Source organism: Salmo trutta, chromosome 19 (genome assembly GCF_901001165.1).
Source record: "Salmo trutta chromosome 19, fSalTru1.1, whole genome shotgun sequence".
NCBI lineage: Eukaryota > Metazoa > Chordata > Actinopteri > Salmoniformes > Salmonidae > Salmo > Salmo trutta.
The window spans coordinates 2304497-2314935 of NC_042975.1; the positions used below are offsets into that span (position 1 = coordinate 2304497).

General features: G+C 45.7%; 1 protein-coding gene across 1 annotated transcript; it reads right to left on the reverse strand.

The window, feature by feature from the left end:
• On the reverse strand, positions 1-9414 carry LOC115153809 (superoxide dismutase [Cu-Zn]). The gene is made up of 4 exons (XM_029699404.1): positions 9279-9414; positions 5974-6140; positions 1773-1890; positions 1-770 (listed from the first exon to the last, which is right to left on the reverse strand). The coding sequence occupies exons 1-4, from the start codon at positions 9348-9350 to the stop codon at positions 663-665; spliced, it is 465 nt and encodes a 154-aa protein (XP_029555264.1). The 5' UTR covers positions 9351-9414; the 3' UTR covers positions 1-662.
• Between the last annotated feature and the right edge of the window lie 1025 nt (positions 9415-10439).

Consider the following 10439-nt stretch of genomic DNA (forward strand, 5'->3'; position numbering starts at 1 on the left):
TTTAGTGACAACGTCTTTTTATTGGGCAGCTTGGTACAATGATGATCATGGCTGTGTCTGAAAAGGCAGCCCATCTCCTTCCCCACTTTGACCCTTCAGGCCCAAAGTAGTGAACGACATAGGAAGTCATTTCAGACACACCTAATGTATAATACATGTTTACAGCTTCCATACTAAACGTTGCGACAGCGTAGAAGAATAAACCCATACTTATTACAGACAGAAGCAACAATGCTAGGACCAATATGTACAGACAATAGTCTAAAGATATATATCTCTTCCCATCAACCCCTAGCCACAACCTCCTAGGGCACTTCATTAGATCTGTACTCAACGTCCCAGCTGTGTCCCTGAGTTTAAAGCCCTCAGAGTCCAGCACACCTTCAGAGGTGAATTTCCCAAAAACATTTAAAAAAAAAAAAATTTTAACTCTTCACCACTAAAGTCCATGGGCAATGGACAAAGAATTATCTTAAAGCTGCAGAGAATCTTTGTTTTTGGGAAAGCCATCTGTCAGATATCCATGAGGTGCCTTTACAGGTTTAGGTAGGGGGATAGGGTGGATGTGGGGTTAGACTTTACAGAACTTCCACTGGGGTCAGGGTGGTCTTCAAGCTGTGGCTAGTGGTTCCCCGTGCTCCCAGTAAGGGGGGGGCGAGTGTTTACTGGGTAATTCCAATAACACCACAGGCCTGGCGACCGCCAGCGTTGCCAGTCTTCAGACTCTCTTCATCGCCTCCTTTCCCCAGGTCATCAGCTTTCTCATGGATCTATTGATAAAGAGCGAGGAGATAAGAGATTGGAAAAGATAGTAAAACAGCACGAAAGAGAATTAATGACAGTGAGAGGGGAGATGGGGCGAGAACAGGGTTGTGTTAACTTGGAGAACTTTGAGCTTTGTCACATTTCCTGCCTAGTGGCCACAGGTTCCTTCCATTTCCTGCCTACCTACCTTCCATTTCCTGCCTTCCTTATATCCTGCCTGTTTGGCCCTGTCCAGGGGTATCATCGGATGGGGCCACAGTGTCTTCTGATCCCTCCTGTCTCAGCCTCCAGTATTTATGCTGCAGTAGTTTATGTGCCGGGGGGCTAGGGTCAGTCTGTTACATCTGGAGTATTCTCTTGTCTTATCCGGTGTCCTGTGTGAATTTAAACATGCTCTAATTCTCTCTTTCTCTCGGAGGACCTGAGCCCTAGGACCATGCCTCGGGACTACCTGGCATGATGACTCCTTGCTGTCCCCAGTCCACCTGGCCATGCTGCTGCTCCAGTTTCAACTGTTCTGCCTGCGGCTACGGAACCCTGACCTGTTCACCGGACGTGCTTGTTGCACCCTCGACAACTACAATGATTATTATTATTTGACCATGCTGGTCATTTTAACATCTTGACCATGTTCTGTTATAATATCCACCCGGCACAGCCAGAAGAGGACTGGCCACCCCTTATAGCCTGGTTCCTCTAGGTTTCTTCCTAGGTTTTTGGCCTAGGAAGCAATGCATGTGCTTCTTTCACATGCATTGCTTGCTGTTTGGGGTTTTAGGCTGGGTTTCTGTACAGCACTTTGAGATATCAGCTGATATACAAAGGGCTATATAAATAAATTTGATTTGATTTAGTGGACACAGCTACAGGTTCCTCCCATTTCCTGCCTAGTGAACACAGCTACAGGTTCCTCCCATTTCCTGCCTAGTGAACACAGCTACAGGTTTTCCATTTCCTGCCTAGTGGACACAACACGCAGCTACAGGTCAGGTAATGTTTGTTCTTACCACCATGGTCCTGCCGATGATAGAGTGGGGTCCAGTGAGAGTCAGTATCTCGTCCTGGATGTTGATCTTAGCCACACTGTCAGCTCCTGCAGTCACGTTGCCAAGGTCCCCTGCGTGCCTAGCAACAGAGACAGAACAGCTGGTCAGAGGAGAGATGGCTTTACAATAGTTTAACCCCGCCTCCCACATTGGTTGGTTGGACACTAGACCCACCTCCCACATTGGTTGGTTGGACACTACATCTCTCAAACAACCCTTGAATGTTGTGCAAATATGAAACAACGAAAACAGTGATAAGAGGTGGGGTTAGTTTATACCACTAGCCAGACTGACCCGTTTTCAATGCCATGGTTCAGTACATGGACTTAAAACAAGTTCCAACGACACGACGCTGGTAGAACTGATCACCGACGATGAGGCAGCCTATAGGGAGGAGGTCAGAGACCTGGCAGTGTGGTGGTGCCAGGACAACAACCTCTCCCTCAACATCAGCTAAATAGCTACCCGGATTACCCGATCCTCTCTGCACACCGACTCTGCACACAAACCCAGACGCTAAGCGATTAACCAACATTTGTGTTTAGAACTAATTAACCGAAGTCTGTTCATTTATTTTGAAATCCATTTAAATTCAGTGCACATAAAACAATTTTTCTAGAGAGATCTGAAACATGGTTGTCCAACTCACCATAGATAAACACAGAAAATGTGGGAAATAACTACAATGACCAGAATCCATTGCACCTACAGCTGCCTGTTGTCATTGGTTCTTGCCGGGCTGGCAGACAGACACCAGACGGACAGAGCAGTTGCTTGGGTATCGCTACCTGACAATACATTAATTGATAGTTATATACTTTGAAGAACTAGTGAAATGGTTGTCAGACAGCTATCCAGCTAGGCTACTAGCCTGAAGGGTGACTGAGGAGAACAGAAAACGGCTGGCTGGCAGCCTAAGTAGAGATGAACTTACTTGGAATGAAATGCATGTTTCATAATACACCCAACTGAAATGTATTAACGGTAACGTTAAAAGAGCGGTTTATTAGTCATCTACAGTAATGGGCAGTCACTACCATCATTGTGTTTTATTAATCAAATAATCATACTAACACAACCAGATTTAATTTAACAATAGTAATGTGAAAACATGGTTAGAGCCTAATACGTGATCGTACTGGCCAGTCACTATCATATACCGTTGTGTTACACCCCTACCTACAGTATACTGCTGTTACTGTCTATTATCTTTCCTTTACCCCTACCTACAGTAGGTTGCTGTTACTGTCAAAATCTAATTTTATTGGTCACATACACGTGACCAACATTAAATTGATCAGAAATACAGTGGACATTATTAACGTTGTAAATGACTATTGTAGCTGGAAACAGCTGATTTTTTTATGGAATATCTACATAGGCGTACAGAGGCCCATTATCAGCAAACATCACTCCTGTGTTCCAATGGCACGTTGTGTTAGCTAATACAAGTTTATCATTTTAAAACAGCTAATTGACTAGAAAACCCTTTTGCAATAAAACTGTCCTTCAGGCTAATTGAGTATCTGGAGCATCTGCATTTGATTACAGGCTCAAAATGGCCGGAAACAAAGTACATTCTTCTGAAACTAGTCAGTCTATTCTTGTTCTGAGAAATGAAGGCAATTTCATGCGAGAAATTGCCAAGAAACTGAAGATCTCATACAACGCTGTGTACTACTCCCTTCACAGAACAGCGCAAACCGGCTCTAACCAGAATAGAAAGAGTGGGAGGCCCCGGTGCAAAACTGAGCAAGAGGACAAGTACATTAGAGTGTCTAGTTTGAGAAACAGACACCTCATCTGGGGAAGGGTACCAAGAAAATGGCTGCAGCATTTAAGGTCCTCAAGAACACAGTGGCCGCCATCATTCTTAAAATAGAAGAAGTTTGAAACCACCAAGACTCTTCCTAGAGCTGGCCGACCGGCAAAACTGAGCAATCGGGGAGAAGGGCCTCGGTCATGGAGGTGACCAAGAACCCGATGGTCACACTGACAAAGCTAAGGAGTTCCTCTGTGGAGATGTGAGAACCTTCCAGAAGGACAACCATCTCTGCAGCACTCCACCAAATCAGGCCATTATGGTAGAGTGGCCAGCCGGAAGCCACTCCTCAGTAAAAGGCACATGAAAGCCTGCTTGGAGTTTGCCAAAAAGGCACCTAAAAGGACTGACTATGAGAAACAACATTCTCTGGTCTGATGAAACCAAGATTGAACTCTTTGACCTGAATGCCAAGTGTCACGTCTGGAGGAAACCTGGCACCATCCCTACGGTGAAGCATGGTGGTGGCAGCATCATGCTGAGGGGATGTTTCAGCAGCAGGGACTGGAGGACTAGTCAGGATCCTTGATGAAATCCTGCTCCAGAGCGCTCAGGACCTCAGACTGGGGTGAAGGTTCACCTACCAACAGGACAACAACCCAAAGCGCACAGCCAAGACAACGCGGGAGTGGCTTCGGGACAAGTCTCTGAATGCCCTCAGTGGCCCAGCCAGAGCCTGGACTTGAACCCGATCTAACATCTCTGGCGAGATCTGAAAATAGCTGTGCAGCAACGCTCCCCATTCAGCCTGAGAGTTTGAGACCATCTGCAGAGAAGAATGAGAGAAACTCCCCAAATACAGGTGTGCCAAGCTTGTAGCGTCATACCCAAGAAGACGAGGCTGTAATCGCTGCCAAAGATGCTTAAACAAAATACTGAGTAAAGGGTGTCAATACTTATGTGAAATGCTGTATTTCCATATTTTTATTTTATACATTTGCCAACATTTCTACAAACCTGTTTTTTCTTTGTCATTATGGGGTATTGTGTGTAGATTGATAAAGGGGAAAACATTATTTTATTCATTTTAGAATAAGGTGTAACGTAACAAAATGTGGAAAAGGTCAAGGGGTCTGAATACTTGACGAATGCACCGTTTGTCAATCTACTATCCCCTCCAGTACACCTATTCTATTGGTCAGCTTGTTGGCCAATACAATAGCACAGGAACAGTTGTGGGATGATAGAGCCCAAATTCATACTAGAAGGCACGGACATAAACCTGTAGACTGATAAGCATGACCAGTGAAATGTTTACTGGTTTCTACATCAACGAACAGATTCAAAAAAAAAAAATATTACAATGGAATTTCCTCTCCTGGACAAATGGCCTGCGCAAATATTTTAAGGTTTGGGGGCCCTAAAGTTGGCTAACGGAAACACTGCGCATCGACTCGGTACTTCCTGTATACAGCCATGTTATTACCTGGTACTTCCTGTATATAGCCATGTTATTTTTACTCAATTGTTATTCACTGTGTATTTATTCCTGGTTTCACTAATTCAATAAAAAAAAAAAAGGTACTTTAACTCCGCATTGTTGGAAAAGGACCCATAAGCAAAAAATGCACTTTAAACACAATTTGATTTGACTCCGAAGTAGAAAACATTAACCAAATTAAAACAGAGCCAACCTCCCCCAACGGCGCTGCCCATTAAAACAGAGCCCCCCCCCCCCCCCCCAACGGCGCTGCCCATTAAAACAGAGCCACCCTCCCCCAACGGCGCTGCCCATTAAAACAGAGCCACCCTCCCCCAACGGCGCTGCCCATTAAAACAGAGCCACCCCCCCCCCCCCCCACCGGCGCTGCCCATTAAAACAGAGCCCCCCCCCCCCCCCAACGGCGCTGCCCATTAAAACAGAGCCACCCCCCCCCCCCAACGGCGCTGCCCATTAAAACAGAGCCACCCCCCCCCCCCCAACGGCGCTGCCCATTAAAACAGAGCCCCCCCCCCCCCCAACGGCGCTGCCCATTAAAACAGAGCCACCCCCCCCCCAACGGCGCTGCCCATTAAAACAGAGCCACCCCCCCCCCCCCAACGGCGCTGCCCATTAAAACAGAGCCACCCCCCCCCCCCAACGGCGCTGCCCATTAAAACAGAGCCACCCCCCCCCCCAACGGCGCTGCCCATTAAAACAGAGCCACCCCCCCCCCCCCCCAACGGCGCTGCCCATTAAAACAGAGCCACCCTCCCCAACGGCGCTGCCCATTAAAACAGAGCCACCCCCTCAATGGCGCTGTCCATGTGGTCACTAAAGCCATTATGGCACAGATACAAAGACGAGTTCTCCTTTCTACCGCCATGGTTCAACTCCACTAGTGATGAGGCCAGACTCACCTGACATCGTCGTTGGGTCCTCCGTGGGTCTTGTTGTGGGGGTTGAAGTGGGGTCCTGCACTCATGCAACCGTTGGTGTTGTCTCCGAAGGCATGGACGTGGAAGCCATGTTCCCCCTGGGCCAGACCTGAAATCTCCCCGGTCAGCTTCACTGGAGTATTGTCACCCTGATAACAGAGAGACAAGTGTCAGTGGACCTACAGAAGACCACAGGCACAGGAAGCACAGAACAAACACACACATTGAAGACACAGATGGACAGTCAAACACTGAGGGGGGTAACAAGACTAGAGAATGGGGTTTGCAATGTGGTGTCAAAATCATGTGTCAGGATTGGGAAGACCGTTTCAATTAGCATATGAATGAGCCATGAGTTACACTGGAATAGCACCTACAAAACCAAGATGTGTAGCCAGCTAGTTGTTATGCTACTTCTGACATTTTGAGGGAGCAACTGTCAACTACAGTCAGTGGTCCACAAGCCTTTTTTTTAGGCAAACTTTGCTTTGTTTTTTGACAGTAGACCAACACACCAGACCAGGTTCAAGGGGAAATGAAAATGAAGGCCAAGGCAGAATGACTCTAGCCTGATCCCAGATCTGTTGCTGCTATTGCCTACCGTGTCAACACAACGTTGCATGACAATTCCATAAGGATTGGGCAAGAGAGCATAAACAGACTGGAACTCGGGCAAAAAAATGCTGCCTCTTCATCTGTAACGACGCTACATGCAGAGTGGTAGCTGGCAGCTAGTAGTAGCAGCCGCGTTGGCAAGTAGCAGCAAGCAGCCGCGTTGGCAAGTAGCAGCAAGCAGCCGCGTTGGCAAGTAGCAGAAGCTGCTTTGCCTGTTGTAGTATAGTTTAGCTAGAACCCCCCCCAACTTGCTAGCTAACTTGTACGACAGGCAAAACTAGCAATTAGCCTGCATTCATCTCAGCCATATTATTTTGTAAGCAGGGTAAATTGCTATCTAAATTGATGATTTACCAAGAGGGCTTAAGGGCAACTGCAAGATTAGGACTGGACTAGTATCAATGGTTGCCAAATGCTTGTATGGCTTAGTTGTAGCTAGTGAGCGTTAGGTACTTCTAGCACGTAACGTTAGTAGCAAGATACATTTTGCTTGACTGGCTACCCAAACTCCTTGCAGTGGCCAAACGCTATGCCACGCACAAGGATGTAACGTTTCTCCTCTACAATGAGTCTGTATAGGAGTAGCTACCACCCAACGATTTCTAGAATGGAAATCCATTCTAGATCGTCTGATTGGTGCCAGAAACAGATGGGTTGGGCCAGAGGCAGAACACGTGGATAAAAACAAAATTTGATACTCTGATTGGTTAGAGATGATCCAATCACTGATGGATTTTTATCAAAATGAAGTGTTTTACATGAGTCATTGCTATCCAGAATCCTTGGGACATCACTACCATAAAACTTAACCAAGATAATAAAACCACAGCTTGTAGTTTCCAATGGGAACAAAATGAGTCCTAGTGGGCAGAGCCAAGCTAGAAAGATCCTATTGGCCAGTTCTAACATGTGTAAGAGTGTAGGTTCCGTCCCAACCTGGGCTCGAACCAGGGACCCTCTGCACACATCAACAACTGACACCCACCGAAGCATCGTTACCCATCGCGCCACATAAGCCACGGCCCTCGCAGAGCAAGGGGAAACCCTACTTCAGGTCTCAGAGCGAGTGACGTCACTGATTGAAACGCTATTAGCGCGCACCACCGCTAACTAACTAGCCATTTCACATCGGTTACACAGGCATCTGCATATTTCCATTAAAAGAGGTTTTAAGGAACACCTACTCTGAAGTGCACATGTGCAATAACTCAATTCACCTTTGCACTCCTAAAGCTAGCCATTTTAAAACTTTGGCAAAGGGTAAAGTCTACAAAAATGGAGTCCACAACAGATTCTAGTTTTAGGAACAGAACTGTATTGAGAGCAAATGTTACATCGTTGAGAAAATGTGCAGAATTTCAGCCAAAATCCTTCTCCTCCTACTGCCGGCCACTGGGCATCCGTCCACCAAGCGGACACTAGACATTTATACAGCCGGTGAAATCTCCGTCTCATTGTTTCAGCCCCTACACTATTTTAAAATTAAACTTCAATGGAGAGGGGGGCGTCCCAAGGATCCCATGTTGCACGGACCTTTAACGTCCTATATAAGACTTCAATGCCGGCAGTCTCTCATGCCCTATTCAAAACACATCTGCTAATGTCAGGTATGCATGACACGATGTTGGCGGCCCAGACCCATGTTCATGGGGTGAAATCCTTTGGGCTCAAGGCCACACCAATGTTCCGTACTCCAGACCCCTGTCGGATGTTCCGATAACTTTAACGTGTCACAGATGTTGGTCGTGTATGTTATAGTAGCAGAAATACAACGTGACTGGGTAAGGACTGCGGATAATAGCGTATGAGCATTCAGCATGTGAGACCAAAACAAGGCTTAGAGACTAACGCCACACGCACCGTGTGGACTAACCGTGTGGACTAACGCCACTGCCTTTTCAATGGACCAATGCGTTTTACATAACCCGGTGCCCCGGTTAGGCAGAGTTACATATTTTAGGCGATTTGTTTTATTTAACTAGACAAGTCAGTTAAGAACAAATTCTTATTTACAATGACGGCCTACCGGGGAACAGTGGGTTAACTGCCTTGTTCAGGGACAATAACAGGTGTACCTTGTCAGCTCGGGGATTTGAACTGAATCAAATGTATTTATAAAGCCCTTCTTACATCAGCTGATGTCAGAAGTGCTGTACAGAAACCCAGCCTAAAACCCCAAACAGCAAGCAATGCAGGTGTAGAAACACGGTGGCTAGGAACCGTTCTGCACATTAAGCAGCTCACTGTTTGCGTGTCGGTATGTTTTCCCCTCTATGACAACCGGGAACCGTAGAGCAGCATCAACTAGGGAATATCCACGTCCTGGGGTTAAGGACGGCCAGAATTAAAGCTTCAAAATCAAGGAAAATGTGAAAATGTGAACACGTCCAAGTTGGAACGTGATTTAACTCTTAACGCTAGCTAAAACAACGTTACATAAATTCGCTGGAAGGGTTTTGATATAAAAAAAACAAGCTAACTAGCCGTCCTAGCTAGCTAGCCTCGCTAAGTCTGGTCGTCATGCCAACCGGATTTGTAAATGAACGCTAGCTAGCCAAGTTGCTAGCTAATCGATAAAGCCAGCCTCAGTCAGGTGTTTCAAATACATATATTCTGCAAAAAGTCCAAATGCAGGCTTGTATTTCCCCCCCCCGATTAATGGCATACTTTACCTCCTGTTCAAAGAATACGGTCCCGGTAACTTCCCCGGTTCCTTTCAGCACGCAAACAGCCTTCAACACCATCTCTATAAATTCACAAATTCCGTATGTCCACCGACTGACTTCCGGTGTGAACGCAGAGCTTTATTAACCGTTAGAGAGTTAATATCTTCCAATCAGCGGCCAGGGAATGGGTGAGCAGAGATCTGATTGGTAGGCGAGGTCATTACCGGTAGTGCGCAGCCGTAGATTCAACCGAGATAAACTTCTATTATAATACCGCACATGGAAAAATCAAAAGAACGATGTGAGGTGGTGTTTTTTTCCCCCAATATGAATTAATCTAGTCTATAAAAAAAAAAAATGTTAATATTATGTGTCTCCTCCATAGGTTAGAAATCAAATGTACATCCAACCTACAACTGACCTCCAGGTAAGATTGTTGCAGCTCAAACAGTTGTCACTGGTCAAATGTATCATTTCAGAGGCTTTTATCCCAAGGCTCTGCTATAGACTAGCGTCTTGTCCAGGGGGTTTACTTGTACATCAAGCTGCCTCACACTACAGAAACAGGAGATCGGCTCCTGCCCTTGCTCTTTTGCACCCCAGTATTTCTACATTGCACATTCATCTTCTGCGCATCCTACCATTCCAGTGTTTAATTGCTATATTGTAATTACTTCGCCACTATGGCCTATTTATTGCCTTTACCTCCCTTATCTTACCTCATTTGCTCACATTGTATATAGACTTATTTTTCTACTGTATTATTGACTGTATGTTTGTTTTACTCCATGTGTAACTCTGTGTTGTTGTGTGTCGAACTGCTTTGCTTTATCTTGGCCAGGTCGCAGTTGTAAATGACAACTTGTTCTCAACTAGCCTACCTGGTTAAATAAAGGTGAAATATATATATATTTTTAAATGAGCTGGTCTGGCTCAGGTGAAGCTACTTTACAGTTCTATTCGGTATGAACGGGGCATACAGGTATCAAACCCACAACTCCAGTGTTGTAACACAGGGTCAGGAATAAGCTATTTATAGTGTGTGGGTTAGGAAATTCTTTGTCAATATATTCTGTCTGTATTGTTTGTCTATATTCTGTCTGTATTGTTTGTCTATATTCTGTTTGTCTATATTCTGTCTGTATTGTTTGTCTATATTCTGTCTGT